Source organism: Passer domesticus, chromosome 7 (genome assembly GCF_036417665.1).
Source record: "Passer domesticus isolate bPasDom1 chromosome 7, bPasDom1.hap1, whole genome shotgun sequence".
NCBI classification, from domain to species: Eukaryota; Metazoa; Chordata; class Aves; order Passeriformes; family Passeridae; genus Passer; species Passer domesticus.
Genome location: NC_087480.1, coordinates 38,772,526 through 38,788,350, shown reverse-complemented (window position 1 = coordinate 38,788,350; position 15,825 = coordinate 38,772,526). Strand labels below are relative to the sequence as shown.

Genomic DNA, 15,825 nt, shown 5'->3' with positions numbered 1-15,825 from the left:
CAACTGCCTGGCCTTTGTCCCTGCAGGGTCGTGACTACTGTTCAGAGGAGGAGGATGTCACATAGTGCCAGCCCTGCCCTCGCCCCAGGAGCACCTCCAGTGTAAATAGATCCAACCCAGCCTTCTGGATACAACCTTTGGGACGTCTGCTCGAGTGAACAGCACTCCATAACAGAAGAAGACCATTTCCACATTATATGCTCCATTCAGTTACAGTGTTTCCTAATGAACACATGAGGAATATTGCTAAGAACTCGTAAGGAACTGTTTTTGTTGCTGCTAGTTAAAACTTGTTGCAACTTCTCACTTTTTTCTGTGTCCAGATACGCAGCAAATCCTTAAAAGTTAATCCAAAAGACGTTGTTGATTTTATTGAGGCTTCTGGCCTGTTTTCTATCAGATGAGGTAGTGTTATACCAAGCTTCCATAAGTGAACATCCAAGCATCTAAGAAACACCCCTGAGCTGTGTGTCCGTCCGTGGTGGGGCCAGAGTGCTTGTTAGTGCTGGTGATTCCAAGCTTTGGAGATGGGATGTTTTTGCCATGGCAGGCCTTGCTTCTCAGCTGAGAAGAAGCTGAGAAACTATTATCCATTAAAAGCATGTTATCACTGAAATACTGGAAGTGATACAGGAGCAGGAACTTGTATTTTAAGAGGAAAAAAGGTTTCATTTAACAGGTATCTTAATCAAGGACTAAGCTTGCAGTATTGGCTTTGCTGAGCACGAATGGGAGTGTGATCACAATCATTTTGAATCTCTTTTTTTCTAAGAAAATAAACATTTTACTGTTTTTATGTATTCTTGTCTTTTACCATTCCTACAACACGATGTTTTAAGAGTCTGGGGACAAGGAAGACCAAACCTCTCCTCTGCCTTGATGTGTCCCGTGGATCTGATCTCTTAAAGCAGCTCTGTGCCAACTGGGGGGATGTGTTCTGTGTCCTGTAGAGTTTATTTTTCCATATTAAATGGAGAGGATATTACCTTCTCAAAAGCAGATGTAATATTTTTAACAAATGCTGTCATGAGTTAAAAAAAAAGAAAAGGAAAAAAATACAGCTTTTGTATTTATTATTTCAAAGAAGATTGTTACCTGTGCTGATATTTTTTCCAGCTTTGATGCCATATGGGGGCAGGGATTGCACTGCACCCAGTGGAGGAGCTTTGTCAGTGTAGTTTGCTGTCACTGTGTTGATTTCATTTGTGGGATGGGTGTGCACCAGACTGAGGGTGCATTAACAGCATCTCCTAGGATGTGGCTGACACTTGAGTGGGACACTCAGCCCAAATATTGGCCATTTTTCCTGGGCTTTCTGAAAATCAGATCCCTCTAAAGGCTCTAGGTCCCTCAAAGATCACCTGTGACCTCTGCAAATCTCTAAGTTACTGCTGGATTTCTTGACTAAAGAGGTTTCCCTGAATGTTGGCTCTGAGTGGGGCTGGGCAGTCCACATCAGAAGATTTCATTTCCCACCAGTACTAGAATATCTCCAGTGCTGTACCTGGAATATCTCCAGGAACCCCCAGCTCTATCTGCTGCCATCCCTGCACTGGATTTACCCTTGGCTTTTGGGGATGGCAGTGGGCACAGACCTGGCAGTCGCTGCTGAAGGCTGGCTGTGAGCCCGTCCAGCAGCAGCAGCTTTCAAGCAGCAGCTGTGGGGCTGCAAATCACCCTTTTCCTGAAGGCTGAAGCTATTCCTGAGCTCTGCAGGCTCCCCAGGCCCTGGCTGCCTCAGTCTGAGCCCAGTGGTTGCTGTGCTCCAGGATGCAGACAGCCCAGGAGCTTCAGCAGCTTCCCCTGTAAAAGCTCAGTGGCAGGGTCCTCTATGGCATGTTCAGCTGTACCCTATTAATGGTCAAAAACCACCAGCCAGCTCTGATTTCCCTAAATGCTTGCTCATTTGAGCAGCTGCACTGGCCAGGGCTGTTCCTGGGGCTGTGCCATCTCTCAGTGCTATGGAGCCTTTGGTTTTTGTGATGAATTCTTTAAGGTGATGTCTCTCTCCTCCTGGATATGATTTTTTTCCATAATTTATGGAAAGGACCTGACCAAGCACAGTCACCTCTTGAGCAGGTGACTGTGCTTGGGAGAGCCGAGAGAGTGTGCATTTCAATTATTTAAAACACCTTAATTAATAAAGAGTCCTGGGGCCTGGTCCCTCAAACCCTTCTCTGCAAAGCCCTTTGGAAAGCTTTCCCAGGAGGGCAGCAGTGATGGGGCTGGGTCTGTTGCTTTGGAACATTTCCTTGTCCAGCTGCTGAACATCTTGTGTGTAAATGTCCCCCACAAACACTGTGTTAGACACATCATGGTCTTTCTTTCACCTCTTTGTTATAATAATTCTTTTGTTGAACATTTTCTTTGCTGCTGCTGGTGGCACAGGAGATCTGCACTTTGGGGGACGTTTTGTGGGAGAGGAGAAGCAATTCCCATCTTACCTGTGCTCGTATTCCAGCCAGCAGCAGCTGCTTTAGCCTTCTGGATGAGTTAAAGCCTCCCTGCTGGACCTGTAGGTGGCAATTTTGGGAAGGCTGGGTGGGCTGGGAGGCATTAGGGTGGCCAGGAGGTTTGGAACCTGCTGGGATCCTTCCACCTTTGCAAAACCCTGGCAGATTTTGTTAGAAGTCGAAATATGTGTGGCAGCTGAAGGTCTGTAATAATACAAGGGGATTACTCTGGCTGAAAATGCATCTCTCCTTGGAGCTCCACCTCCCCATTGCTTTGCTCTGCTCAAATACATCCAGCAGTGTGGAGAAAGGAGGCTGGGAAGAGAAGGAGAACTTGCTCCTATCTGGCATGCTGTGCTTGGCTGTAAATGGGATTTCAAGGTTCCTCTCAAAATGCCAGGGGAGTGATTTGAGCCCCAAGCTTCTCTTCAGGAGGCTGATGCAGTATTTCCTGAGCTCCACATTCATTGTATTCTGGGATCTTGGAGAAAATTGTGGTGGAGGTTTTGCAATCAACCCTCTTCCCTTGAAGTGCTTTCTCCTTTGTCCAGAGCTCTTTGAGTGGTGCTGGTTTTCCTCCTTGGAGTCTGCATTGGGCGGGGAACTGGGGAGCTGCTGCCCACCCCATGCCCAGCCTTGGGCCCTGTTGTGTTCCTTGTTTAATTACTGGGAGTTCCACTTCACCTGTGCCCTCTCCCAGTCCCTTCCAGCCCCCAATTCACATGGATTTCTTCCCTTGCATTCAGTGAGGGGTTTGGTTCTTTTGAATTGGGTCTCCCTGCCAGGATCCAGCAGAGCCACCTCTGTGTCCCCCCCTGCCACAAGCCTTTGTGGCCACGGATGAGCCAACAGCTCCAGGCTGGCTCAGTGCACCTCTCCATGCCCTGTGAACAGCAGGAGCAGCAGGGCTTCCACAGTCACAGAGATTTTGTAAGAACACCAGGCTGGTGCCTGGCCCCAGAGTACAGCAGGATTTAAACTCTGGATGATGAATCTGGAGCAAAGGAGTCCATGAAGCACCAGGGAGATGTGTTTGAACTCCGAAAACATCGCTGTCATCTCATGAGAATGGGCCTGGAGATAAATATTCTGTTCACAGCTATTTTGGCTTTACCAGGTCTGTAAAACAGTAATTTCCTGTCACTTTCATTTGGAGTCAGCAATGACTCAACTCCAGATCAGCCTGGCTGACACACCAGACCTTCAGGATGGGAGAGCTGGGTGAGGTGTGTGTCTGTCAAAGAGCAGATGTCACATGGGCTTTGCACAAAAAGGGTGGATTCCAGTTCCACTGTGGGGGTGGGACACTGGCACAGGGTGCCCAGAGAAGCTGTGGCTGCCCCTGGATCCCTGGCAGTGCCCAAGGCCAGGCTGGAAAGGGCTTGGAGCAACCTGGGCTAGTGGAAGGTGCCCATGGCAGGAGGGAACCTTGTTCCAGGTTGCCCATGGAACAAGATGATTTTAAAGGTCCCTTCCAGACCAAACCATTCTGGGATTCCATAGAACCAATGCCCTGACTCAGGTCCTTTGTGGGGTGTTGGGGAGTCTGAGCAACATCCCTGTGCTAAAGAAATATTTACCTGTCTGAGGCAGCCCCAGCCCAGGCGGGAAGTAAAGGCATTTGCACTCTGGAAAATCAAAAGCTTTGATCTCCCCCAGGATCACTGTGTGGTACAGGCAATATTTAGGGTGTTCACTGAGAAAGCACAGATTTATGGCACTTCTGCCAATGTGGCTTTGTGGAAGATGCTTTTGGGAGAACTGAACACTACCAGACCCTGCTTTGGGTCCTGGTACTGGTGGGCAATTCTCCTTTTTCAGGCTGAAATCTCTCTGTGTTCAGTTTCATTCTGTAGGAGTTCGGGGAAGAGGAGACAAGAAATGCAGGGATGTCTTTGGAAGGGCACCTTCTTTGCTTTGTTGCTGGGGAGATCAGACATCCAAAAAGTTGGGTAAGCCCTGAATGAAATTCCTTGTTGTTACTGTGCTGTTGTGGCAAAAGGAAAGAGGCCCCAAGCTCAGGGTACTTCAAGATGGAAAAGTTGATGGAACTCAAAGATGTTCATGTCTTTATAAAAATAAATCATATTATTTTCTTTCAATTTAGCTGCACACATCTACCCATGACATCCAGGGAAATGCTCACATTGAGCCTGAAGATGGGAGAGTCACCATCATCATCCTCAGGGTCATCATCTTCATCATCAACACCTGTGGGACTGTGAACCTCCTTCACAGAAGCCAACTCCAACACCAGCCTCATGGACACCCATGGCAGCAAAAGGAGAAGCCTGTGAATTCTTCCCTCTTGAAATGACTCCCTTTCTCCTCCCTGCTGCTCTGCCATCCCAGATGGAGCCTGGCACCCTGGAGCAGCCACCCTTCATCCCTGCAGAGCAGCCCCTGCTAAAGCCTTCGAGGTGTGAGCTCAGTGGAACATTTATACATTTAATTCTTTTAATTTATCTGTATATTGAATTAAATTTTGAGACAAAAAGTTCTCAAGAGCGGTTGCTGCGAGAAGCTAGAAAGCTCCATGTGGGAACAGAGCATATTCCTGGGGTTTTGGCATTCTGCTTTTGTGTCTATTAATAATCCCCCGGAGTGAGTCATATGGAGCTGCATTTATTCACTGACTCGGAGAGAGCTGCTACCCAAAATAGCAGCTCTGTAATTTTTTATGATGCTGTAATGCCAGTGCAGTGAAGATTGACATCATTTGAGGGAGATGCTCCAGCCTGGCAGCCAGAGAACCCGTGTCCAGCCCCACAAGGAACGTGGAGAGCCACGTGCTCCATTACATAAAAGCACCAGAGAGCCAGCACGGGGTGGAGATGCCTCTTCTGTCCTCACCTGAGCCTCTTTTCCCCAGATTTCTTCCCCTTTTTAGGCCTTTCTAAGCCTTTTTTGCTCATTTTCTTCAATCATGAGGAGCACAGGGCCAGAGGATGAAGAGGAAATGGCTTTTGCTGCAGAGAGGAGCCTCAGGCACGTCTCAAACCATCAACCTGCCTGCTAGGAGGTCCATAGGGAAATCTTGAAATGCATCAAACTCAGCATCACCAGCTCATCCTTTTCCTCACCCACGTTGCTGCTCCGTGTCCCTCTCTGAACCCCCGTGTGTCCCCTGTGCCCAAAATCTGCCAGCTCCTTCCCAGCCCCGTGTTCCTGACTGATGGCAGCCCCAGGCAAAGGGCAGAGAAACGCTGGGGCAGGGTTTGGGCTGGGCTTTGTAAGGATCAGTCTGCTTTTCTGGATTGCTTCTCATTCTCTGCCCTGCACTGCTGCCATCAGGTCTGTCCTGGAGTGGCAGCCAGTGGGGCATCCAAGACACCCCAGGGTGGCCCCACTGCTCCCCAAAAACACCTCTGGGTACCACTCAGGCTTTTTGGCACAATTCTGGCTAAAATTCCTCTGCAGGAGCCCCAGCCCAGCACTCTGTGCTCTCCACCAAAGCATTCAGGAAGATGAATTTGCCAGTGCTGGGCATTAATAGCCTGGGTGAACTTTTGCAGTGTTTTACAGGCTCCCTTCCAGCTGGAAATGTTTATTAACATTACCTTTGCATGCAGCACTGGGGGAGAAAAGGGAATTGCTGCCACGGCAGCCTTGAGGCAGTGTGACTGACGGGATGAGCAGCAGCTGTGGCTCAGGTTTGGTCAGAGCAGCTCAAGTGCTTTGGGTGAAGGGTGTCACACCTTTGGGGGACCTGCGTGGAAGATGGAATGTGACAGTTGAGCTACAGACCCTCAATACAACCACTGGCATAAATTAATGAATATAGTCTTAATAGGAGGGGTCAGGACATGGGGTCCCTTGTTTCTTGAAGGGGCAGAAAGGGACTTTGCTCCAAAATACTCCAGTCTCTAAGCCCTGCTGTTCCCAGAACACAGAAACAGTAGGCTGAAGGAATTTAGCACTGCCCTAGCAAGGCTGGCAATGATTTCTACTTCACATCATGAACACTGCTCAGCACCTGAACAAGGGCTTGAAGTTTTAGGGCTCCTGCATCTTAATCCTAATTTTCTTAATGCTAATTTCCAGAGAGGAAAAATTTCCAGGAGTAGAGGTGGTGGAGGAATGCTCATAACAGAGGAAGGATGAGGGATACACCCCTCAAAGACTCACCTCATCAGGCCCAAGGGAGACCTGGTTTTTTCATTCTAAATATTACAGATGCAGCAGTCAAAATGAACTTTTGAGGGTCTGGATTCTGGATTTTAAGCATAAAACACTAATGCCCAAGTCAGAGAAGAGAGGTTGAAATAGTCCCACTAGATCTGGTTGCTGAGAGCCTGTCCAGTTTCATTTCTAGACTGAAAAGTGGTGTTTTGGTTATTACAATACCTCTGGGTTCAGCCAACTTCCCAGGGAAAAATTCCAGGCTTTCCCAGGTGGCTCCAGCACCGAGGCTGCCAGTGAAGGACTGGTGTGACTGCCTTGCTGAAAGTGACAGCCAACAGCAACGCAGAAATGAGCACAGCCTGACCAGAATATTTACATTTTATTAAATCTTTACAATCAGCAGTTATAATCAAGTACACAATTATGTACACGGATTATGTACATTTTAGCCCAGACTTTTACATCACAGTACATAGTTGCCCTTAGAAATATTGGGTACATTTATCACCAGAGAGTAAAACCCAACAATAGTGTTACAGCACCTGTTATTAGACATCTTCCATAAGAAAATATACGGCTGTAAATTGGTCTGGCTAAAAAAAGAAAAAAAAACCAAACCAAAAATCTTATAAAATCTGAACATACAATTTTCATTCACAGAATGGTTTGTTTTCTATGTTCTGACTGAAGCCTGTTGCATAAGATGTCCTGTTTTTCACCTCTCAACACACACTCATTGGTGCCTACTCAGGGACACTGGCAGGAGGAGGAGAACCAGAGCTGGGCTCATTCTCAAACTTCATTAAGAAACAATAAATGTAAACAATTAAAAGATTCCTCTAAGATCAAATGAGAAATTAATTGGCTGATCTGACTTACATGGCATGGAATAAGTGCTACTTGCAGCTGTGATTCCTGAATTCTTCAGTGTTCAATACCATACAAAGAAATGCACAATGTTATACTCTAAGGGTGATTCCTGATTAATGATGAGCAATATTCCATATGCAGGGAGCAGACTTCCAAACACTTGGGAAGAACACTCTCTGCCCTTTCCAAAAGGGCTTTTCTTTTTGATGAATACATTCTTTTTGCTTTTGAAGATGATAGCAACAGAAAACTGAATTCTTTCCAGAATGATATGAACAGGTTAAACTAAAGCCTATGTCCTCTTAAGGAAATACAAAGTGAAAATAACCTGAATAAAACTGTCCCCCCAATTTAATCCTCTTTCCCAAAAGGTCAACCTTGCCTGATTCAGTTCTGTAAACGAAGCTATGGCTCTTGTGATGGTTTAAAAGGTGAAGCACAACTAAATGAAACAAAAACCACTTCAAAAGGAAGGAGGCAACAGTAATCTGAGGTAGGCCACCACCAAAATGCTGCCCCCTAAATCCATATGGAGTTCTGGGATCCCTGAAAGGTAAAGCCTGCTGCTCTAATAACAGGTGGAGAAAGCAGTTACTAAAAAAGAGCTGATGAGTTAGCAAGGAAAGTTAACCTTTTAATAAAATTTGACATCTACACCTAAATCTGCAAGTAAAAAAAAAAAAAAAGAAAACCTTTAGCTGCTATTTTGAGATAATAATGACCAGAGGCCTCTAGGATATAAAAATAACTCTATTTCCACCAAAAGAGCTACCAAGAAGGAAGATGATGTCCATTTCCAAAAGCATGGGAACAAAGATGCTCCTTTTGTGGCACTGAGCACTGACAGATCAACAGAATTCTCTGAGTGAAAAGGTTTGATCTGCACCTCATGGTTTGATGCTGCACTTGGCTGTGTCCTGGCTCTCCAAGGAACCAAGGACACTCACAAGGCTCCCCTGGTCAAATGCCTTCTGTGAACTCATGTAACAAAACCATAAATAAAACCATTCCCAACTGAAAACCCCCAGCTGCTTCAACCCTCCAGACAGTTACTTGTGCAAAGGAATGACAACTCCATTTAAGAGCAAATTTCTTTCAAAGGACACTTATTCACTGTTCCTCCACGAATTCCCTCCTACCCTGGTGATTTAAAGTTCTGGATGATATTTAGATGGACTGCCATGCTCTCAAAAGGTGCCAGTGCATTCTGACACTTTTGAAAGCAAGTGTGGCTGAGTACATGGATCCAACATGCCTGGGATTGCCCTGCTCACTGTACAGAGTATAAATACAGAGTATGGCTGTGCTAATTAACAGTTGCATATTCAGCATGTGTAATTTCACCAGCTAAATCAAAGGTGCAGTCCAGAGTGGGGCTTCCTGTTTATTTACTCCATTGCAATGATGAACATAAACCTGCATTTTTAGCCTGGTGCAGCATATAGGCAGTGTTCATTTCATCTTTAATATAAAACCATTTTTGAACCACAAGTCACTAAAAGCAGTTTATATAAATCAAGTTATTTAGGTTTTGGCAGTTTCTTTGGCCACAGTCAAAATGCCTCTATGTTGTTTAAACTTCCCCATTTTTACTTAAATATAATGTGGATAACAAATTTGAACTCCCACTTACCTGTAACAAACTCCAGAGCCTGGGGTAACACCCCTGGTCTCTGAACTATTGACCCAACAGCCAGAATTGTTGCTCTTCCTCCCTGCCTGAAACACCACATCCACAAGTTGTACATAAAAAGAACGAGGAGTCAAGCTGCTGGAAGTCAAACTTGTAGAAAAAGGTTTTGTTACAGCTAATGGAGCTGTGTCCTTTCAGAGACTGTTTCAGATTTTGGGGCAGACTGGAGGTTTTCCACCTGGGAGGCCAAGGGGAACACCTGGGACTCAACACCTGCCTTCCCCTCAGCCTCCAGCAGGACCTTCCCACACCTTTTCCCAGTGCCCCATGGCTGGCCCAGCCTCCAGCAGGACCTGCTCACACTCTGCCTTTGGTTTGTACAACTCCTCCAGCTGCAAGCAGAGCAGGAGGGGAACTCCCACGTCCCCTTGTGGAAAGGGGTGCAAGGAGTGATGAGCAGCACTGTGATATGTCAGACAAAACCAGGCTGCTTCCAGCTGTGCAAACACCTGGAAACAATTCCCCTGCTGCTGTAAGGAAGGCTTTCAGCTGGGGAGGGGCAGGGGTGCCCCATCAAGAACCATTCCATGGCCTGTCACCCCACCCTGCTCACCTGCTTCCCAGAGCCCCAGGAGGCAGGCTCCTCCCTGCCTGGGGCACAGCACCAGCCACGGGGGCCACCCAAATGCTTTGATTGCACGTTCCCATTCTTAAACAGGAAAAATTAAAACATACAAAGAGCCTGTGCTGGAATTCTGTGTTGTTTTCCAGGTGACACCTGGTTGCTCATCCCAATACTGAATATGTTTTCTTGGATATCAGGGCCTCACTTCTACCCAAAGAGGTCTCCATTTGTTTATTAACAAATAAGTTATTATTACAAGTCATAGCTCATCCTTTTCCATCATTTCAAATGCTTCTATATCTTCATTCCAGTCTGCTAATATGGATTCCATAGGCTGGACTTTACTATCCCAGTGAGCTTTGGAACTGGCCTCTGTCTGGGTGTTTTGTTCCTGAGGCTGGCTGTCCCCTGGTGTGCATGCTGGCTCTGGAGCACTGGCCTCTGCAGCTCCAGAGGCATGGGGATCCTCATCTGCCATGGAAACACTGGCTGTGCTGGCAGGAGACAAGGGGTCAGGGTCACCAACTGCAGAGCTCTCTCCTCCTCCTTCGGGCTCCTCACTGCCTGCTCCAGCATCCTGAGGTTCTGAAGGAGCCTCCTCGGAATTTGGTTTGTGTGAATCACTTTCAGATGATTTCTGGTCCATATTCTCCATTTCCAAGTCTTTGAAAGGGAAAGAAAAAAGAAAAAGAGAACTTAAAACAACCGTAGGAATGCAACATTTTATGATGTATTTCAAAATCAAGGTCACGTCCCTTGGCCTTATTTCTTCAAGGCAGAGCAGGCTTCTCAGTGATATGAAAATTTAATAGTACTGAAGAATATATTTTACAGAGGGATAGGAGGGAAGCCTTTTAAACACATTTTAAATGAGGGCAAACAATACATTGAGGCTCATTTTGGTTCCTCAGACTTCAGGAGTGACTTGTGGGTCAGTGCCAGTTACCCTCCTTCAGCCTTAAGCAAATATCCACTGTGTGCACTGAACTTTAATGCTGGATTTTACAGCACTCCCAGATCCACCAGGATCCCACATCTGAGCACTTGGGAGCTGGACAGAGTTTCCTAAGTTTACTGAACTGTGCATTTGAGAGAGCCAAAGCCAGAGGCTCCCCACTCAAAGCAAGTAACACACGTCTCCCACGTCCCAGCTTAGCTCCCAACAGCTGCCCAATTTAGTCATGCAGATTTCTCTGGGTTTGATGCTTATGGCTCTAAGCATGACACTGATATTTCAGGATTTTTAGGGAATTTAACTGCACATGCCACTGTTGACATGGGATACTTACTGCTATCAATAATGTAGTTTGGAATCATTTTACCTTTAAAGATTGTTGCTGGGATTCCAAACGGAAGCACAAGGAGGGGGAAGAAGCAGATATGGATTACAAACTCTCAAAGGCAGAGCTATCCTGTATTTAGCATTTTGTCAGAGCACTTAGCACAGTTATAAACAGGAGGGATTTGTAAGTTAGGAAGAAACAAGGCAAGATTTTGGCATATCCCCTTTGCAAATAGGCTGATTTTCTAGATACTTGTTCTTACCTACTCTGCTTGGACACAGCAGTGCTACAAGGAAGGCTTACAAGAGGAAAATCTGGAATTTTCTGCTGCATTCAAGCATTTCCACTGGGAATGTATTAGCTTGCAATTTTCTCGCATTATACAAGAACAGCCACGAAACATCTGAGGTCAGCAGCCTTATTTCTCATGTTAACCACTTCTCCTTAGATAGGCAAAATAGTTCTAGCACTTGTCTCTCTCCTTTTGGGTCCCAGGAATGTCACTGGGGATCTTGCTGAGGGAGAGATGCTCACAATGTAGGGCATGCAAACATGCTGTTCCTGATGCTACTTCAAAGCAGCTGATGACAAAAAGGGTTCAAAAGGAATCCAAAAGGCTGGATCTTCTCATAAGCCAAAGTGACATTTAGGAACAGCATTTCTGGATGTTACCTCGTTGGGGGAGTGGATATCAAGGATATCTCTCAGAAAATGGCTTGCTTAATAAAAAACTAATTCCAGTGTCAAACAGAAAACCACAGCACCTCTGGGCTGCAGTGCAAATCATTCCTGTCCATTTTCCACTGTGCCACAGCACAGAGTGGAGCTAGATTTACATAAATCACCTCTAACCTTACCTCTGTCTTTTGCTTTATCAGAAAGGAGCACCTCCACAGCCTCATACTCCCGGATGGCATCCAGGATGATGTTCCCTTCCTTGTTGAAGAGGAAGAGCATGGGAATGGTGATGTCATCTGTGTTCTTGCCATCCCCAGCCATTTGGAAGAGAGGGGCTGTGTCACTGCTGCTGCCCTCGTTGTCATCTAGGCAGAGAACACCAGGGGAAGGGCAAAGTTCCTGTTAGATCAGTTGAACATGGAACAGCCTCCCCTGCCCAGTCACTTCACAGCAAACCCCAGCCTGGTGTGTTTTCCTCCACTTTTCATTTCTATCCCCATTCTTTCTCAGCAGTTAATACTGACAGCACCATGCAATCCTTAAAGTAACAACTTTGAGTCTCCAAAAACACTGACAACCTCTCATCCCAATCTGTGTCTGCACAGAACAAGACAAACCCCAAACATCTCTTCATCTTCTGAAAGCACAATTGCTGTGCTTCTCAGCTTAAAGCTTGTCAGCTTCCCTGGATCTTCAAATCTGTAAAATTAGGTTACATTTCCACAAATTAAGAACTTGGAATTGTATTTACCAATGACAATGCCTCCTATTGCTCCAGCTTTCTGAATGTTTCGTGCCTTTTCAGCAAACATGCACTGGCCTCTTTGCATCAAAGCAATTTTCTCTTTCACTGCCTCAGGATTAGTGATCTCTGAGCATCCATTATATGGCTTAATGGTTGCAACGAATCCTCTTGTCTGTTTGGAAAAAACAAAAATAAAGAGAGAATTAGAGCATTATGGTCGTGCTTGTGGAAGATTCCCAAGTATTTTTGTTCCTTCTGTCATTCTACTGCATTTAGTGTTGTCTTGTGTCAGTGCAGACAATCTGTGCCCTGAAACTGGAGCTCTAGAAGCAAAGAATGAATGAAAAATTAATTCTCATAATCAGTGCGGTTTGTCTACACCTGGGAAGTGCTGTCTCTGGAAATTTTTCTCCTGTGAACTGCTAGTCTGGAACTCCTCTCTGGGGCTGCAACATGGGTTTTCCTACTGCTTCCCATAGGGACCCTGCCTCTGTGGACTGCCCTCTTCCATCTACATTCCAGAAAAGCTTTCATTAGAACAACTTGCTCTAACTCTAAAAAGCTTCTGCCAGCTCCTGGCTGACAGGGGAGGGAAACTTCCCCTAAATCACCATCTCCTTAGCTGTGCACTGCAGACTGGATAAGCTTGCTTTGCAACTCATGCTGTGCATGTGTTTTAAATCCCAAACCATGGCTGATGACTCAGGAGCAGAGCACAGACAGATAAGGCACTCACCCCATACTGTAACTGCTGTCACTGTCACCACTGGGCCCTGTCATTTTAAGCACTGTAATTAACTGATCACCTGGAGGATCAGCTGGATGCCCTCAAACAGCAGCAGCACTGTAAAGCTGAGGCTTGTGCAACAGGGAAAGGAACAGACACATCCACATCTCACATACCCCTGCTTTGTGTTTGGACAAGTCCATCCCAAACTGTGCTGGCCCAGCAGTCAAGACCACCCTGCCAAAGAAGGGATGGGAAACAATCTGGACAGCACGAGGAGGGAGCTGCTGCTCCTTCTGCTGCTGGCTGGAGAGTTCAATCATTTCCTGCATGAACCGTAAGCCATCCTCTGCATCCAGGGAACTTGCTGCCTGCAGAGGAGAGAATCAATAAACAATTTTATCTTAAATGTTTGAGGGATTTGGGGGAAAAGAAACTCAAGTTGTGTTTGCTTGGACCACTGCTACAAAGACTTTAACACACAGGGTGGATGCTCACTTCCACTCAAGCATCGTTTCACAAAAGATTTAGCACCTGCACCACTCAGGAAATTGAAAATATACCAATATATAGACTTCATAAAGAGATGGAAGTACCTCACACTGAAATCAGTGTTTTAAGCCAAGATGCTGTTGGCTCCATCACTTCAACCTGAGCAGCCTCTACCTAATTTAGTGGAATATTAGTTAAAAGTGTTGCTGAGGCAAAATATTAACAAGCATCAGCCTGCTAAATATAGCTACAATACCCAGCTATCCATGTGCCTCCTTCCACAGGGTGGCTGTCCCTCCTGAAGCTCCAGGTGTCAAGTATCATTGCTAGGAGGACTTTGCTGAGGGCTCTAAAAAATAAAATCCTGCCAGGCTGTCTTACTTGCACTGCGTGCTGCACTAGTTGTACTCGTCCATCTTTCAGATGGATCAAGCTGACTCCCATCTTCTTCAGGATCTCCAGGTGCTCAGGATTACTGGCCATGAAGTCTCTGGCTCTCAACGGTGGTTTTGGTCCACTTCCCAAACTCTCTTCTCTGCCAAAAGACATCAGAGATCAAAGCTTGAAAAATCAGATTATCCTTGAAACAGGACTCAAGTGCTATCCCTGTCATCACAAGATTGGAATTCTTGGTACACTGAGTGCAAGCTTCAGTGGAATGCAACTTCTCAATCAAGTTATCTTTTTTATAAAGTTGTCTATATGAGCAATAATTTTATAGGCAAAACCTCCTTCCCAAGTATTGATAACAAAACTGCTATATACTCTCTCTCACTTGTATATAATCTACATTATTGCAACACTGATCAAACCCAGTTTGCCCCATACTGAGTTTTATTCATTAAGTACAAATATAGAAGAGGTGGTCAGGAGGACAAACTTCCTCAGCCTTAACACTGCCCTAAATTCCTCAAAACGGGTGCAGTTATGTGTGGCAGCATAATTTCCTTACTACAAAGAAGACTTTCAGAATTTTTTAGGAGACTGCAGAAATTATATTACAAATCAGAGAGACACATTTCCTGCAATACTCCAAGTGGGAGCTGCAGCCAAGATATGCAGTTCATTCAGCTCCTTTTGCTTTGAAAGACTTGCTAATTCCACCTGGAAACAAACTAAGTTTTGCTGAGGATGCGAGAGAAATCCAAAGCGATTTTTCCCGTGAGCAGGAATCATCCCTTTGGCTCATCCCAGAAGGACTGCCAGCTCCAGCACACCTCATGCCTCTCCTTCCCTGCAGAGCAGACCCTGTTCCACTCAGTGCAGTGCTAAGAGAGAGGAAACACCCATCTTACGCTCTGGAAATGCCCCGGGGACAGCTCTTATCCACCACGTTCTTCAGCGGCTCGCGGATGCTCTGGGCAAACATGGGGTCGTTTGGGAAGAGGATCTGGGTGTTTGGACAGGTCCAGTCAAAGTTGCTGTCGTCCAGCTCTGTGTACTCTGTGCTCTAAAATCAAAGATACAGAGTAAAAAAAATGCAGGTTATGTTTTTACATAAAGAACATCAACAGATAATCCTAATTTAAGTCACCTGGCTGAGTGCAATAGTGGGGAGCCAATGCACTGCAACCCCTGGAACAGATGAATACAACACTCATTCTAATTTGTAATTTACTAAATTCATATATAGTTTCTAGATTTTTTTTTTTTTCCAGAAACAGCTAATCCTCTCCTGGTAGACAGTACTTCTCAAGCCTGCTCATGACAAAGCCAGTGCCCTGTATTTTATGTGCTGGACAAGTATAGGGAGTAGTTCTGGTTTCACCTGACACTGGCTTTAAAGCTGCAGGCTTTAGGTCATTCTTACTAAAAATGTCACATCTTTTCATGTGAACAAAAGATTCTCCTCCTCAGGAGCCACAAAGACTTGCAAGTCTGGATGAGCAAGGTTTAATCTCTATATAATTCAAACAATTTCTATTTTCAGGAAAGATGGCAGAGTGAACATCTGCACAAATTGCTGGTTTGTAACATGTGAAACCATGTGGAACATGTCTGGTGGTTTGGAGCCACATTTAGCATGTCCTTAGCTTAGCAAATAACTAGCTATAGATAACTGGTAAGCTCATTTCATAACCCATAAAAATTAATGCAGTATTTATCCACCCCTGAGAAGACTCACCCCTCCTGTCTGCAACACACTGGCCAATGAAAAATCAAGTATTTAAAACCCAGGACCTAAAGGGCTGTT

At 45.6% G+C, this 15,825-nt stretch overlaps 2 protein-coding genes and 1 long non-coding RNA gene across 7 annotated transcripts in view; 2 read left to right on the top strand and 1 right to left on the bottom strand.

Moving 5' to 3' along the window:
- C7H1orf21 (chromosome 7 C1orf21 homolog) overlaps window positions 1-800 on the top strand; it is a 106,996-nt gene extending 106,196 nt beyond the window's left edge. For both annotated transcript variants that reach the window (XM_064427813.1, XM_064427814.1), the window contains exon 6: window positions 27-800. In XM_064427813.1, the coding sequence (XP_064283883.1) occupies window positions 27-65 (39 nt within the window). In that variant the 3' untranslated portion in view covers window positions 66-800. The remainder of the gene's footprint in view (window positions 1-26) is intronic.
- Window positions 801-3,585: 2,785 nt separating this feature from the next.
- Window positions 3,586-8,146, top strand: LOC135304909 (uncharacterized). Its single transcript, XR_010366155.1, has 2 exons — window positions 3,586-4,405; window positions 4,561-8,146. It is a non-coding gene; the product is annotated as an uncharacterized LOC135304909 (long non-coding RNA).
- The window catches only part of EDEM3 (ER degradation enhancing alpha-mannosidase like protein 3), a 25,634-nt gene continuing 16,747 nt past the window's right edge, over window positions 6,939-15,825 (bottom strand). For 2 of the 4 annotated variants that reach the window (XM_064427801.1, XM_064427804.1), the window contains 7 exons: window positions 14,927-15,081; window positions 14,013-14,166; window positions 13,316-13,510; window positions 12,419-12,584; window positions 11,847-12,032; window positions 10,996-11,043; window positions 6,939-10,369 (listed from right to left, as the gene is read on the bottom strand). In XM_064427801.1, the coding sequence (XP_064283871.1) occupies window positions 9,966-10,369; window positions 10,996-11,043; window positions 11,847-12,032; window positions 12,419-12,584; window positions 13,316-13,510; window positions 14,013-14,166; window positions 14,927-15,081 (1,308 nt within the window). In that variant the 3' untranslated portion in view covers window positions 6,939-9,965. The remainder of the gene's footprint in view (window positions 10,370-10,995; window positions 11,044-11,846; window positions 12,033-12,418; window positions 12,585-13,315; window positions 13,511-14,012; window positions 14,167-14,926; window positions 15,082-15,825) is intronic. The other 2 variants (XM_064427802.1, XM_064427803.1) reach the window with 2 other exon arrangements.